Below are 16,815 nucleotides of genomic sequence, written 5' to 3'. Positions count from 1 at the left end.
ATCTTAAATACACTTAAAGGAAGTGCTCGGGGGCTCCGCACTTGCTGCCGCTGGCCTCCTGCCCTCATGCTCCTTGCCACCGCCACTGTGCTCCCACTTGCTGCACTCCTGCCATTGCTGCCAGGCTCCCACCATCGCCAGAGCAGCCATGTCCCCTCCACCCCAGCTACTGGGGACTCTGCTTTCATGAATGCTGTGCCTTATTCAGGGATTTCACCATTCATAGGAGATACAAGAACAGAACAGGGGGCTGGACTCAATGATCTCCTGAGGTCCCTTCTAGTCCTAATGTCTATGAAATCAATTAAATGATTACTAGGTTTCAGAGTGAAAAATCCATTTAGCTAAAGAGGCTTTTCACCAATACCAGAACTATTGTTTCAATTATAAAGACTAGAAATACACATTTAAACTGAAAAGCTATGCTGCAAGAGGTAAATTTCTAGATACATTATATCAGTGTAGATATGCAAAATACAGAACCCTTGCTGTATTACGGAAGACTGTATTCTGTTTTAATTAGCAAAAGCTAAGAAATGAAATGACAATGCACTGCTGTAGAGTAGAGTTAAGGCTTCACAGTAGTATCTTGAGTTCCAAAACAGTGAGTGAAGCAAAACTCAAACTTCTGAAACCAGGAAACACCATAAATATCAAAATAAGGTACATAGCCATACACAACCTTAGCTTTTTTTTTAGCAATGTCAGAACGCTTTCACTTTGGGTTTCAACTTTCAAATTTCACAGCCCCACCATGCTCATGGGCACACTGCTATTTAACATTATTCTTTCAATGAAACCATCATTAAATTCAAAGACCACCCCTTGTTCTGCCTAACTACTGAAAATCTCTGCTGCAGTCCACCACTACATGAAGCAGCACTGAAACCAGTCATTCTGCATCTCCCCAAGTAAATACACACTGTTTGTCTTTGAGAAAACACTCAGGGGTCAGTCAGAGGGGCCCACTCCTTCCTGAAAGGCAGGAACCACAAGGATCACTTCATATCACAATCACAGCTCTGCCACACTGCTCCAAATGATCTTTCAAACATTCAGTGTATGCAGACACCTAATGCAGATAGAGCAGATGGAATGCAGGCAGATAAATCCCATTGGCCATTGCCAGCAGTGGGGAGCAGAGTTAAGGTTGTACTAATGCATATCCTAACTCTGTATTTTCTTTAAAAAATATGAGTTTAACTGATCCCAACTTTCTACAAAGGGACAAGAGACAACAGGGCAAACTCACCTCTGAGTTAATAAACTTTTTTTGTTACTGAACCTGCAGAGTGATTGATTGAGCAATGTTTCTTCTACCCAATCTTCCAGACAAGCCAAAGAGAGAAAATAGCTTCAAAAGTGAAGTCAAAGGTGTTATCTTGGCTGAGATTTAAGGGTATCATGTTAGATCAGGTTAGCTAGCTTAGTCTGTTTCCTAAAATTCTAGTTGAGATGAGACAAATTGTTCTTCAGCACATGCTGAGATGTTTCAGTGTAAAGAACTTAAAAGACCACACACATAGATATCCACACATAGACTCTGTTTAGGCTTTGAAAATAGGCCATGTTTGATAATATATTAACACATTAACTTGTTTTTAAAAAGTTTTGCAGCCAGTTTCCCCTGAGGGAAACTATCATGTTTTATAAAATGGAGTTAAAGCCTAACTACAAACATTTGAAACAGATTAGCACATTTTCACTAACACAATTTTAAACGTGACCCATTTTCCTAGTCTAGACATGCCTACAATTGTCATTTGGGCTAAGTACAGACAGTCAAAAAGCCCAAGGCTGAATTGATTCAGTCTTTGGTGGTTAGTCAAGGCTGCAGAGATTAAACTGAGAAACAACCCGATGATCTGTAAGGTCCCTTCCAGACCCTAAACCGGGGCAGGGGGCATTATTTTTGGCAGAGGACCACTTACCCAGTTTTGGCAAGCTGTTAAATGCTGCATGTTGAGAGCCTCACCACTCAATAGGTGCCCCACCCCCCAATAGATGGCCCCTAATTGCCATCTTGGGACTGGAATTCCCATCCCCTAACCTCTGACCTTTGCCACTAGAATTCCTTCCCCTTGCTCCCTGGAAGTACTCTTTTGCAGGAAAGGGTTTGCCATCTTAGTGGGAAAAAACAAATTACATACTAAAAATTAAACACCCATAATAATATATTTTAATTTTAAGAATATGTTTTTCTGATTTGTGTGCATTTGTGCTGTATATGCAGAAGTGATTGCATATGGGGACTAGTGGGGATGCATGGATTTCTTTGTGTGTGTATAGATGTGGGTATGGGAGCCATGTAGTACATCATGTTCAGCAGGCAGGAAAGGGAGAAAGCAGCAGGGAGGGAGTGGAAGTGAGCGGGAGTGCGAGCCCTGCACCAGTGTCCCGGGGCCAGCGCCAGTGGGGCCCAGAGTGAGGCGGTAGGAGCACAGGGTGTGGACTGGCAGGGGTCTGTGGAAGCGGGCTGGGCTACACCATTGTGGGGAGGGCTGACCTGGCCCCATAGAGCCCCTGCCAGCTGGGTCAGTCCCTGCTCTGGGCCCCGCCAGCGCTGAACCCAGGACACCTGCGCAGGCCCCATACTCCTGCCCGGCTCACTTTCGGTTCCCCCACCCCAGTTCTGCAATACAGGTGGGGACCAGTGCACAGCCCTTCCCCCACTCACCCCATGCTGTCCATCTGGACTAAGCAGCAGTGGTGGAGAACATACTGCTGCTCAGTGCAGGGGAAAAGTAGCTGCTCCCCCTCCTCATGGCTGTCGCTTCCTGCTGCAGCCACTTCCAGCCCATGTGGAGCTGTCCTGCCCCTGTCATCTTTGACAGGAGCCAGAGGCAGATAAATATTCATTTTCAAAATTTTTAGGGACCCCGTGGGCCAGAGAGAATGGCCTGGTGGGCTGTATTTTGCCCACCCCTGCCCTAAACACTATGAAACTATGCAACTGGACACATTCAGTTTTGATTCAGGAAATACATATCTGCAGTGGCTCAGGCCAAAACCCAGGGGGTGCCAAAGCACCTGTCTCTGGCATGTAGCCAGCATGGGCTGTGTGCTCACTTCCTCTTCCTGCTGCCCCCGAGGTCTCTGGGATTTGCAGTCCAGAATTACAGCAGAAGGACTCTGCAGGGTTGCATATCACTTTCTCTTCCTGCTTCCAGGTGCTTCTGGGATTTGTAGTCCACAGTCACAGCCAGCAGTAATTTTCAGTAAATTTAGCAGGGCAGGGCACATCTGTACTCAGAGGATAGGGGCTTTAACTGGGAGAAAGGTATTTAATCCCCTCTCCCTGGCCCCAGACTCCAGCTGGGATTTGCTGGGGGTTAGCAGTCCCTGTCTCCCTTTCCCCTAACCCTTCTCTGTTGGAACAGACAGCACCACCCAGCCCACAAGTAGAAAGCTTGCTGGGGTGTTGGGGGACTCTGATTTAACTTAAACCAGGAAGAGGTCTGGGACAGAAGTTTCAAAAACTGGCTAGACCCAAATCAGTTAAGTCTAATACTACATTCAACTAGGTTTATCTTAAACTAGTTTCAGCCATTTTGAAACTGGTTTATGTGCACTGAACTTCTGTTCTGTTACTAGTTTAAACCAGTTTCTGATGACTTAAACTGGTTTATGTATAACTTCTTTCCCTAGCCTAAGAGTTTTTCTTGTCTTTAGAAGCAGTGCAATTTTTTTTTCTTGTAATTCTCTTAGATAAGAGGTGCTTGATGCCCAGCATGTGGGCCAAATCTGGTACACAGAGCCATGGCATCTGGCTTGTGGGGCTCCCCATGGGATGAGAAATTCGCCAGCTGTAGAGTAGTGACTGTGAATTCTGCTACCCTTACTCTGCTGCCAAATTTCCAAGCTCTGGGTGCTGAGTTGCTGCTGGGTTGTGCTTTTTCCCCACCAGAAGGCCATGTTGGGGCCAGACCATGCTCCTTCCCACTGTGCAAGGTCAGATTAGAATTGGGCTATGCCCGCTCCCTCCCATGTGGCTGGATGGGGCTGGGATGCCTCCTGCCCCGCTCTACATAGCCAAATTGGTTCCTGCCACACCTATCTCATGCACCGGATAGGGCCCACTGATAAGATCTGGCCTCAGGATGGAATGAGCACTGCCTATCTGGCCCACAGGACAAAAAGTTTGACCACCATTGTCCTAGATACACATACATGCTCTTTCAGGTATTGATGGAGTAGCTCTATACAATTATTCACATAGAGAGATATGAGCTTTAGTTATGAGGAAGAGTGAGAATAAGAATAGGAAAATAGGTGCAGATATTTTTATAATTTGATCCTGCCCAGAGTTAATGGAAGTTTTTGCCTTAGATTTCAGTGGTACCCCAATAAATCTAGGGTTACTATTATTACAGTTAGATAAAAGGGAAATTTTATTACTTAAAACAATTAAAGGGGAAATTCTACTCTGGTCTTGTTCTACCAATTCACTTGTATATTTATCTGGAAGCTAGGATCTCAAACTGAATCTGTTAATATTAGCATCCATCTGAACAACTTTCCAGCTACAGCATTCTTTTCAAACTTGCTGCTTGTTACAAGACACATGTTATTCTATTAATGTCAAGGAATAATTCACTTAAACCCTTCTTTCTGCTAAGGATGTGGATTGCCATTTGTCTTTGTTTGGTACCACAGCAACATTAGCAATCTGATTGTAGGGTAGATGTGTAGGTTGATAATATAATTGTTTTCTGTACAAATATTGTCATGAAAGCAAAGCATGCATGAGCAACAGTCTGTGTCTGATAATTGGACAGATCTAACTTGCACAAATCAGGCATTTACAAGTTAATTACACTTGAGAAAGATTTCTTCAACAACTCAGCTTAAAAACAGACTCCTCTTACTGAAATTGTATTCCTCCCTGTGTTTCTATTTTAGCAGAGACTTTGCCACACCAGCATCAATATGTCCACAGCAACTAACCCCCAATTTTCAGAGGCTTATTACTCAAATACACCATGTGAGTCCAGACAGAAACAGAGGGACAAATGCAAAAACAAAGCAAAACAAAATAATAAACCAAATCCAAAGCTACCTATTGGCATGCAGAAATAACTGCCCAGTTTGACTTTGTAGTTTCAGCTTGGTCATCTGTGTTCTTACCAAAGGAGCTTCTACCCAGGGGTCATTGCTTCTTGTCTTTTTTCTTTCATTCCTTCTTTCTTTTTGTTTCTTTTGTGGATGGGTGGAGGGATGGGCCTGGGACCGGGACCATCCTATGTTTTTACAGTGCTTAGCCCACATCTTTTGGAGACAAGAAGAGCTCTGTCAACTGAAATTATGGAACACAGTAGTAAATATAGCATGCTCTTAGCCTGCCTTCTCAGGGTTCTTTTGGGCAAGCCCCAAAAAGCAAACACTGTGGGTACCTGTGGGTATCTCCACACCTACCTCAGGAGGACCAGCAAGGGCCCATGCTGGGGAAAGCTGAAGCAGAGGGAGTAGGCAAACCTACACTAAAGGAAGAAAGCTGATTGCCATCCTGTGACCCGGGTATTACTGAAAAGTTGGTTAACTCATCCTGTGGTTTAGCTCACAGTTACACTGAACCTCTTTGTGAATGACTCCTTTACAAGCAAATCCATCAATCTCCAAAAATAACTTTTTTTTAAAGTGCAGATCTTTCCAGCTGCTGACACATGTACCTTTTTTCTTATGAGAAACACCAAAAATGCCCTATTTGTGCATGTAAGTGCCACCAGTGGAGAGCAAAACCCTGCTATTTCCTTAATGCTCTTGATTTCAATGTAATTATGGAAAGAACACATGCTTTGCAGCAGCTGTGATTACTGGAAGCACTGGGGGAAAACAGACAATTATGAATGAGTTGTTTTAAAAAATGCACCAAATTAAAGGACATAATGGTGGCCCCACTAGCCCTCACATTGTCCAATATGTACAATGCATTTAGAGCCAGACTGTACATAACTGCCCACAATTATTGCTGTGTAGATTTTAGCCAGTGGGAGTTCCAAGAGGCATTGTACCCAAGGATCATAAACCCAGCCATAACACTGTACCAGACCAAGGACTGTGCATACTGCTCCAGCCCACATATTGTGCTTGTCTCCCTGTAACTGGCTAGCTGACCTCTCTGGAGGGAAAAACCCTTCTTTTTTTAACTTCTTGGCCCTCCTTTTCGAGGCTTTCTCTGAGGGAAAGGCAGGTACAGGCTTTCTCTCATGAAGGCAGGTACAGTCTGACTCCTGACATAACAGTAATACTTTGCAACATTCATAGTTGTGTTCCTAACAAACATACGTCTAATACATGTCTACAACATATTAATCTCTATCTTATGCAGATTCTGGGTAAGATAGGTGCAGCGCTAAATGGCCAAGCCCCTAAACACTGCAAAAAACTAGGTATCCCACAAGGAAACTCAATTTTTCCTATTTTTTTCTATTAGAGTTCATTCTACCTGAGCTGCAGCAAAAGATCCAGCTTGCCAAAACCTCAAAGTCTGGAGTGTTTTGGGTCTAAAGTGGTACTGATTTGGTAAATGCTTCTTTTTTATTAGCTGGCTATGTAGTCACAGTAGCTTTATCCCAATGGTCTCCAGCTTTTTTATACTGAAAGAACACTTTCAGCTTCTCCAATGCCCCTTAAAAGGCTTGATGTTAGGGCTGTGTGAAGCTTCATTCCCTGATTCGATTCGGTGGAGATTCAGCCCAATTTGGTGGCTGAATCTCCTAATCTGAATTGAATCAGGAGACCCTTTAATCTCTCCAAATCAAATCAGAACCCTCCAAATCGATTCAGAGAGATTCAGAAAGATTTGGCAATTTGGACATAGACACAGCTTTAAATGTTTTTTTCTACATACATAAAGGTACCAGGGGGCTTGTGAATACTGCAATGGTGGAGCGCACGGAGGGTCCCACAGGAGTGTGGGAGGTTCCCGAGCATGCTCAACAATGGACCCAGAAGTGGACAAGAAGCACTTCCGGTCCACTTCTGGGTTCACCATGGAGTGCGCTGGGGGCCCCTCCCCCCCGTACCCTCATGGCTCGGTGACTGGTGCCTCCTGGGTCTGGGGGGGCACCTGAGGTCCCCCCACAGCTGCTTGCCGAGTTGGAGGTGCATGGTGGGGGCAGCATGCTCCCCAGTGCGCTTGGAAGTGGACTGGAAATACTTCTGGTCCACTTCCGGTTTTGCCGCCAAGCATGTGGGGGCTGCCCCCCACACTCCTGTGGGATGCTCTATCCACCCCAGAATCACAGCATTCATGAGTCATGCCTCATACCTTGAGGTATGTAGAAAAAAAATTTAAAGCTGTGTCTATATCCAAATCACCAATTCTCCAAATCAGCATCGAATCTTCAGATTCGGACTCAGCCAAATCAAATCGGGGCAGTGGTCTGAATCAATGGATTGAATCACTGCCCCTGATTAGGGACGAATCTGAATCGAATAGGATGCCCGTTTCACACACCCCTACTTGATGGTAGATTTCATGCTGTCTCAAAGGAGATGGACAGGGCCAATCACATTTCAAAAAATTCACCCCTGGAAATGATGTCATTATTTACATAGTATTGCTAACATTTGAGGATCCAGAAGAGGAAGATGAGAGAGAGGGCTGGGGAGCAGGAACTGCTACCTTCATAAGGGTCATGGCTTACATGTGGAAACCTATTGCTTTATCCTTACTAAATTCTCATTTTTCTTTCAAGTGAAATGAAGGCAGTTATCCTGATTTTCAGAGGTACTAAGCACCTCAATACCTACAGAAATAAGACCTTGTATAGCATAATGGTCAATTTATTTTAGTGTCTCATTTTAAAGACAGTTATAAAATGGCAAGTAACCTTCTCCTGTGTCCCTAAAAGAAACCACATAATCCATGTTTTCTAACAGCATGAAATAGACTTAATGTGTGTCCTGGAACCACAGCCCCTGGAACATGTCAACACTGACAGTTTCTTCCAGTCAACCATTCCACATGTAACGATTTCTTCCAGTCATCTAATCAGAAATTAAGTGTCTTCAAACCAGAATGCAGGATCTCTTAATTTTATTTTGAAGAAATAATTGTACATCAGGACATCAGTATTTAGACTAATGGTGCCCTATGATTTTTTTTTAATCTAGCAGTTTCAAAATTATGACCTATGCACCCATGAAATGACAACAATCATGTTTTTCAGCAATTGGTGCCAATTGAAAATGATTTCTAATGGTTATTAGTTAATTTCATACCTAGCTAAATAAAATAATATTGCAACTATCATGCATCTAAATATTAATGAGTTGTTTGTTTGGTAAGTTAGGTACAACTCTTGGCTTCATTGTTTTTGGAACAGCCTACTTTCCAGGAGAGAGAGACAGAGTAAAAATGCCTATTGTCAATATAAAATCAATTTTATCTGGACTATAAATAAAAATAATTTGATGGCAACATATAATCAAAACAACGTGGTGAAATATGACTCTTACTTTTCGTTCTCCTTACCTGGCTGCCCACAGCTCTCTTAGACATAAATGGAAAAATGTGACATAGGGACAGATCTAGAGGGGGTGGAGGTGAATGATCACACCTTGCTTTGGCTGTGCTACACGTGAAATTTTGGCCCAAGGTCTGGACAGATCTCCTGCTTTCTCACAGCTCTGGAATCCAAGGGGAAAGTGCTGCTGCCGCCATTCATCTTCTTTATCCTGGAGGGGAGGAGAAGAAGGAAAAATGGTAGCAGTGTTCACCCTCTCTCTATAATATAACTGTATAGAGATTTGCCCCCTTTTCCCCTTCAGTGGTAACCAAAGGTAGAATTAAACATTGTAATTTCACTTTTTTTGGCAGAGGGCAAGGTGCAGGGGAGGTCATTGGGACCATTCCTAGTAGTCAAACTCCCTTTGGCACAAATTCTAGCAAAGATTAAGTTATTCAGTGGATATTAACCATTTGGTTATTCAGTGGACTACCAAGAAGATAGTCTTTTTAACTGTTGCTTCTCTAAGACAACACATTCCAGTTGGAAATAGCCAATAAACAGCTAGAGATTAATTTGAATGCAGGAAAACAATGAGGAAGGCTTTATAAAAACTGTTGGAAATGGTATTTCATAGTTAACCACTTGTTTGTGTTCCTTCTGTTGATACTAGGGAATTGTCATAACTGGATGGACAAAACAACCAATATTGAGAGTCAACCCTCCTGGCCAAAACACTTCTCCATTTGTGGAGCATTAACTCTTAATCATGATTTTTTTTGTATTTGAGTTTTGATGCTATTACAGTAATGGATGGCAATTGCGTGTTATTTCCCCTTTTTCGTTGTTGCTGCAGCAACTAAATAGTGTTACATTATTATACCTAATTTGTCTCCATTAAAATAATGGGTGGCAACTTCACATTTTCTTCTATGGGTGGCTGTTATTGATGTAATTTCTCTTCATTAGCCATGGTTTGCTTTTTCCCTTGGTGGTTATTGGCTCTGCTTCTCTAGAAGTAAGAATGGAATGTCCTCTAGCGGGGTAGACAGAGTGTAAGTCAGGACTCTGCTGCTGAATGAAGATGACTTTGACTGAATCATTTAATGTCACAGCACCTCAGCTTTCTCATCTGTGAAATGGGGATAATACTACTGTACTTCTACTTTTTTATTTTTTGCAAATAAATGTCCCTTTTTCCTTCAACCTTTTAAAATTTTGAAGTTTTTCAACCAGGTATGAAAAAGGATGATTATAAGAAAATGTTGCAATATCCTACCTTACAGAAGAGCTGGAAGGAGGCAGATGGCTAGGACATTTGTCTGGGAGGTAGAAGGCTAGGTCAAGTGGTGCACTGAATGAAATAGAGCAAGGATGTGAATTGGAATGTTATGGGATTCTGGGGTGTGTTTCAGTTTTGGTATGTTAACCTCTCTTTCTGGCTTTGTCAGTTTTTGTCTGATAATTTTTTTAATATTTATTTTGGCTCAGAATGAATGTTAAAGATCATAACTTCATCCCAATTTTAAAAATTTCTGCTTAATAGGAAAAACATTTACTCCCTAGGTGTGCCCTCTCTCACACTGCTCAACACCAAATTAGTCACATCTTTATGGATATGCTCCAGGTGGAGTATCTAGCATTAATTCTCTTCTATGGTTCTGGAGACTCTAGCTTAGTACTGCTAGCTTCATATTCCACTTCAGTACCTCTGCCTGAGTTCTGTAACTCATCTGTCAAAAGAATTATTCTGTTTTAGTTAAACTCTTCTGTTCTAGTTCCTGTGACAAAGGCTTTTCAGGATGGTCCAGGAAACAGATCAACTTGTTAACCATGTATTATGTCCTCACTGTTTCCAGCAACATTATGTTTTCATAGTTTCATAGTTCCATAGTTTCTAGGGTTGGAAGGGTTCTGAGTAGGTCATCTAGTCCAACCCCCTGCCATGGCAGCAAAGAGTACTGGGGTGAAAAGACCCCAGCAAGGTGTACATCCAGCCTCCTCTTAAAGACCCCCAGGGTAGGAGCCTGCACCACTTCTCTTGCAAGTTGGTTCCAGATCCTAGCTGTCCTGACCGTGAAGTAGTGCCTCCTGATATCTAGCCTAAATCTACCCCCTGCCAGCTTGTGACTGTTATTCCTGATCACTCCTGGCGGTGCTCGGGGGAACAGGGACTTCCCCAGTGCCTGCTGGTCCCCCCTGACTAGTTTGTAACAGGCCACTAGATCCCCCCTCAGCCTTCTCTTTTGGAGGCTGAACAGGTTCAGGTCCTGTAGCCTCTCCTCATAAGGCCTCCCCTGCTGCCCCCTGATCATGAGAGTGGCCCTCCTCTGGACCCTCTCCATGTTGTCCACATCCCTCTTGACGTGCGGTGCCCAGAACTGGACGCAGTACTCCAGCTGCAGCCTGACCAGTGTCGCATAGAGAGGGAGTATCACCTCCTTGGACCTGCTTGAGATGCATCTGTGGATGCATGACAAGGTACGGTCGGCCTTCCTGAACGCATCCCCACACTGCCGGCCCATGTTCATCTTGGAGTCAATGGTGACTCCAAGATCTTTTTCCGCCTCTGTACTGACAAGAATGGAGTTCCCCAACCTGTAGGTATGGTGCCGGTTGTTCCATCCCAGGTGCATCACTTTGCACTTGTCGGTGTTGAATCCCATCCTATTCTCATCCACCCACCCCTGTAACCTGTCTAGGTCCAATTGCAGCCTATTCCTGTTTTCAGTAGATCTCCATTGCAACACACTCTACCATTGCAGAAGTAGCCATTCCTGTGACATGTATTTGGCACTACAGTGGTCTGTGCCTTTTATGTTTTAAAACCTCTACATTCCTCAGTCTAGAAAATAAAGGAACTGAGTTGGTTTCTCTTTTTCACTGTTTATTCAGTGAAGCCTTGTGTTTTAAACAGGTAATGAATTTACACTAGCATAAAACTGCGGTGAAGAATCAGTCCTTAATATTAGAGAATATTAGCCAGTAGGGCTGTGTGAAGCTTCGATTCACGATTCGATTCAGAGAAAATTTGGCCCAATGTGGAGGCTGAATATCTGAATCAGAATTGAGTCACTCAAAGCTTAAAAATTTCCAAATTGATTCAGAAGTGAGTTGGAGATTTGGAGATTCATAAGGCAGTCTTTGAGGGAAAACAGAAACTTAGAAAGGGGAGGGGGAGCAGGGGGGGAAGGACAGACATGCCTAGTTGGCCAGCGAGTGTGATTTCCCCCTGAGTCCCCTTCCAATCACAGTGTCTGGGGGAGGGACATAGAAACAGGATAAAAGCCTCTGTCTGCGGGCTTTTCTGTCCTGTTTGTGAGCTGTTTCTGCCTGAGCAACAGCATCTGGAAGGTACTGTGGCTACTGGACAGGCTTTCTAGTCACTCAGTCACCTGCTCCTTCTTTGCTTTTAGAAAGGATTGGATAGGATATAGCTTAATTTAGCTTAGCTTAGTTAAATTTAGAATTCCTTTAGAAGAAAAAGTCAGATATTCATACAAAGAGATTCAGATTATATATAGTTATTAGTTATTGATTTTATTATAGTTAGTTTACATACAAACTAAAGACAACACAGAACAAGTGAGACAGATTCAGACTGAAATTAACACATTACACAGAACTCAGAGTCAAAGAAGAAGATATATTATTTTAGGTACACTACACAACACAGAACAGTACAGTAAAGATACATAACCCAGAAAAAGAAGAAGAAGGAGAAGTTAGTGACACATTCAGAGTCAGAGCACATCACAGAAGAACAACATACACCATATAGTTATTAATAATCAATAATCAGCAAGCCACAGTCCACCACACACTATGAAAAGCAAACCAATCACACAACCCAGAAGTAGTTAGACACATACACACCTTTTGCAGCACAGGAAAGATTAATATGAAGCATGGTGGAAAGGCATGTGCCAGGGCTTCTGGCAGGGGAGGGAGAGGGACTAGAGGGGTAGGGGCAGAGCTAGAGCTGCAAGTTCTCCTCCTCAAACATAGACACTTCTTCTTTCCAATCAACTGTGAGGTGTCTGCTGCCAGTGAAAGCAAGGAGGTGGGAGCAGTGCCTGACACCTCTGCACCTGCACCACCTCCCCTAACTCCAGATATAGGCACCAGCAGCAGAATGACTGTCTCCTCCACCCCAATTTCATCTCCCAGCTTGAGCCTCCCACTGCCAGAGGAGGAGCTGGAGCTGGAACCAAGGGACCTGAGAGTCCTGGCTAATGCAATTCTGGGGACTGAGGAGGAATGTGAGTTTGTGCTCCACACCCCTCAAAGTACCCCTAGACCCTGGTCTCCTTCTCTGGAAAGCACCTTGGAGAAGGTTGAGGATGAGGTTGTGGAGGCTGAGGCAAGGGACTTAGCTGAGTCAGCTCCTCCTGCTGTTGTGCCTCACCTTGCTGAGGAGGGGAATAAGTCAGGAGCCCCACCCTTAACCCAGAAACAGGTGAGTAGTGTAGTTTGGGATCATTTTGAGGTGGCAGATGATCCCCGGTTTGCCATTTGCCAGCACTGCTGAAGGCAAGGAGGTGAAACAGTTCACCACCATGCTGCTGCATCTCAGGAGGCAGCACCCCATTTCACTCAGAGCTTTGGGGAGAAGCTTCCTCTGGATAGCCAGCCCTTCTCCTTAGTTGAGTGGCCAAGGTTCAGGTGGCTCATGGCACTCATGGCCCCAATTTACCAAGTGCCTGCATGCACCACCTTTAGCAGGATGGTGGTGCCCTCCCTGTATGACGCATGCAGGGAGTACTTGGGAGTACTTCAACATCTGGGGCAGCTGGGGTGACAATCATGCCTACCTCTCCCTCACAGGGCACTTGTGTGATCAGTTGGGCCATCGGTGGGCTCTCCTCTAAGCTAAGGTGCTGGATGAGTCCCACATGGCAAGGGAAATCATGGTGACCATGAACTGCATTGTGCAGAGGTGGCTCATTGGGAAGCCCAAGCTCATGAATCTATGGATTCATGGTCACCAACAACGGGGCCAATATGGTCAAGGCCATCTACGATGCCAACTTTGCTGACATCCACTGTGTGGCACACAGGCTACACCTCATAGTTAGGGACATCTTGAAGGAAGATAGGGCTTCCAGTGATGGCACTACCACAACCAGTCTAGTAGCCCTAGACTTTAGGAGGACCAACTTCAAAAAGTTGAGGAGACTAGTGGGTGAGGCGCTGGGGTCCTTGAGGGCAGGGGAACTCAGTGTCCAGGATGAGTGGTCGTTCCTTAAGGAAACGATACTCAGGACCCAAGGGGAGTCCATCCAAACAAGAAGCAAGGGGGGCAAGAGTGCCCGAAAGCCCCCCTGGCTCACCAAGGGCATCTGGGAATGCCTGCTTACCAAAAAGGCGGCGTACGTCCAGTGGAAGGGGGGTGCTATCTCCAAAGAGGAGTATACCTCCTCTGCTTGGGCCTGTAGGGGGGCTGTCAGGAAAGCTAAGGCAGACATAGAGCTAGGACTAGCATCCAAGATCAAGGATAATAAAAAGTCCTTTTTCAAATATATAGGGAGGATGAAGAAGGCACCGGGTAACGTGGGGCCCCTGCAAAGCACGCTGGGCAATCTGATGGTTGCGCCAGAGGAGAAAGCGGAACACTTTAACCCATTCTTCACCTCTGTTTTCTTGTGCAGGGACTGGGACTTCCCCACTGTGATGCCAGACGGACTCGAGGGGAACGCCTCCAGACCTCAGGTTGGAGAGGACCAGGTTAGAGAGCTTCTGGAGGGGCTGGACGTGTTCAAGTCAGTGGGTCCAGATGCTCTCCACCCCAGGGTGTTGAGGGAGCTAGCTGGGGTTATTGCAGGGCCCTTGGCATGGCTCTACGAGCGCTCATGGCCAGGTGCGAGATGACTGGAAGATAGCTAACGTGGTCCCTATCTTCAAAAAAGGGAAGAGAGAGGACCCAGGCAACTATAAGCCCGTCAGCCTTACCTGAATCCTAGGAAAACTCTTTGTGAAGATCCTCAAGGAGAACATATGTTATCGGCCAGCTTCAGGGATGATGCTCAAGGGCAACCAGCACAGTTTCATTAGGGGCAGGTCATGTCAGACCAACCTGATTGCCTTTTATGATCAGGTCACAAAGGCAATGGATGCAGGTGTTGCCATGGACATAGTCTTTCAAGACTTCAGCAAGGCCTTTGACACCGTCTCCCACCCCATCCTCATTAAAAAACCAGGCAACTGTGGCATTGATGCCTACACAGTCAGATGGATGGAAGACTGGCTCAAGAGTCGTACTCAGAGGGTGGTGGTGGATGGGTCATATTCAACCTGGGGGGAAGTGGGCAGTGGAGTCCCCCAGGGCTCGGTCCTTGGGCCTGCGCTGTTCAATTTCTTCATCAGCGATTTGGACAACGGGGTGAAATGCAACCTGTTTAAAATCGCTGATGATACCAACATTTGGGGTGAGGTAAGCACACTAGTAAGGAGGGAAAGATTGCAGCAAGATCTGGATAGGTTACAGGGGTGGGCTAACATAAACAGGATGCGTTTCAATACTGACAAGTGCAGAGTGCTGCACCTAGGCAGTAGAAACCAGCAGCACACTTATAGAATGGGAAACTCCCTTCTTGAGAGCACGGAGGCAGAAAGGGATCTTGAAGTCATTACTGACTCCAAGATGAACATGGGCCGACAATGCGAAGTCACGGTTGGCAGGGCTAACTGCACCTTGTCGTGCATCCACAGATGCATCTCAGGTAGAGCCAGGGAGGTGATCCTCCCCCTCTATGCGACGATGGTCAAGCCACAACTGAAGTACTGCGTCCAGTTCTGTGCGCCCCATTTCAGGAGGGATGTGGACATTGAAAGGGTCCAGAGGAGGGCCACCCGCATGATCCAGGGACAACAGGGCAGACCCTACAATGAAAGACTGCAGGACCTAAACCTGTTCAGCCTTCACAAAACAAGGCTGAGGGGGGACCTGGTGACTGTCTATAAACTCACTAGGGGGGACCAAAAGAGTTTGGGGGAGACACTGTTTCCCCTAGCATCCCCTGGCATGACAAGGAATAATGGACACAAATTATTGGAGAGTAGGTTTAGATTAGACATCTGCAAGAACTACTTCACAGTTAGGGTGGCTAGGAGCTGGAACCAACTTCCAAGGGAAGTGGTGCTGGCTCCTACCCTGGGGATCTTTAAGAAGAGGCTTGATGCCTACCTGGCTGGACTCATTTGAGTCCAGTTTTTCTCCCGCCCAGGCAGGGGATCGGACTTGAAGATCTACAAGGTCCCTTCTGACCCTACTTCTATGATTCTATGAACCACTAGCACTACCAGCCAACTGATTTAAAAATCTGGAAAGGTGGTGAGCTACTTCCACTGCAGCATCAAGGGAGACAAGATGCTGTGGGAGAAACAGGCAGAGCTGAGCATGCCACAGCACAAAATCATGCAGGATGTGGAGACTCGGTGGAACTCCACATACCTGATGCTCAAGAGACTGGTGGTGCAACAAAAGGCCGTCCATGAGATGGCCTTGCTCAGGGAGATCAGGATCAGTGGTCCCCTTAACAGAGCCAAGTGGGGTACCATATCTTGGTGGTCCTCAAACCCTTCCTCAAGGCCACTGAGACCCTCAGCACTGCCAATGCCCTCCTTAGCCAGATGATCCCCATAGTGAGGGAACTGGAGAACCAAATGGAGAAGTTCCAGGGAATCAATGTTCCTGGCTGGAGCAAGCTGTTGTCACCAGACATGCAGGCACTGGTGAAGCTACTCAAGGAGGGCATCAGGAGACGGATGGATCCCTTGCGGTCCAATATGGTCCACATGCTGGTGGGCATGTGCAACCCAAGGGTGAAAGGGAGCATGTTCACTGGTAGCAACAAAACCCTTGATTACTGGACGCAGCTGCTGGTCAATAGAATCAGGGAGGCAAAAGGGCAGAAGCAAGGGTAGGTGGAAGGGGGGATCCACTTTCCCTTGACAGCACTCCCAGCACCAGCACTGGCACCAGCGCCAGCCAGTCTCCTCCACACCAGCCACTGCCAATGTGGGCCAAGGGCATGGCTTTAATGCTTGGGCCCAAACGCACCAGACCCCAGGCTCAGGCTATCTCGCCATGGATGTGGAGCCACTGGACTGCAACCCCTTGGCCTACTGGGCAAGCAGCAGCCAGATGTAGCAGGATCTCCCCATGGTTGCCCAGCAACACCTGTCCTGTCCACCAACCAGTGTTCCAAGCACTAAGGTGTTCAGCACTGCTGGGGATGTTGTGAGCCCCACCGCACCTGCTTGGATCATGGTTTGGTGGAGCAGCTGGTGTTCTTGAAAGTGAACCTCCTGCTGCTGGGGTTCCCCAAGCTCCACCTGCAGATGGACTGAGTGCCACCCT

General features: G+C 45.9%; 1 protein-coding gene across 1 annotated transcript in view; it reads right to left on the bottom strand.

Annotated features, from left to right (window-relative positions):
• Window positions 1-8,662: 8,662 nt before the first annotated feature.
• CCDC171 (coiled-coil domain containing 171) overlaps window positions 8,663-16,815 on the bottom strand; it is a 432,482-nt gene continuing 424,329 nt past the window's right edge. Inside the window, exon 26 of the mRNA XM_090038741.1 lies at window positions 8,663-8,682. Within this exon, the coding sequence (XP_089894867.1) occupies window positions 8,678-8,682 (5 nt within the window). The 3' untranslated portion in view covers window positions 8,663-8,677. The remainder of the gene's footprint in view (window positions 8,683-16,815) is intronic.

This window comes from Crocodylus siamensis, chromosome 3 (genome assembly GCF_052110815.1).
Source record: "Crocodylus siamensis isolate JL-2025a chromosome 3, ASM5211081v1, whole genome shotgun sequence".
Classification (NCBI taxonomy): domain Eukaryota; kingdom Metazoa; phylum Chordata; order Crocodylia; family Crocodylidae; genus Crocodylus; species Crocodylus siamensis.
Note: the sequence above shows the minus strand (reverse complement) of the source record. Positions and strands in the feature narration are given on the sequence as shown.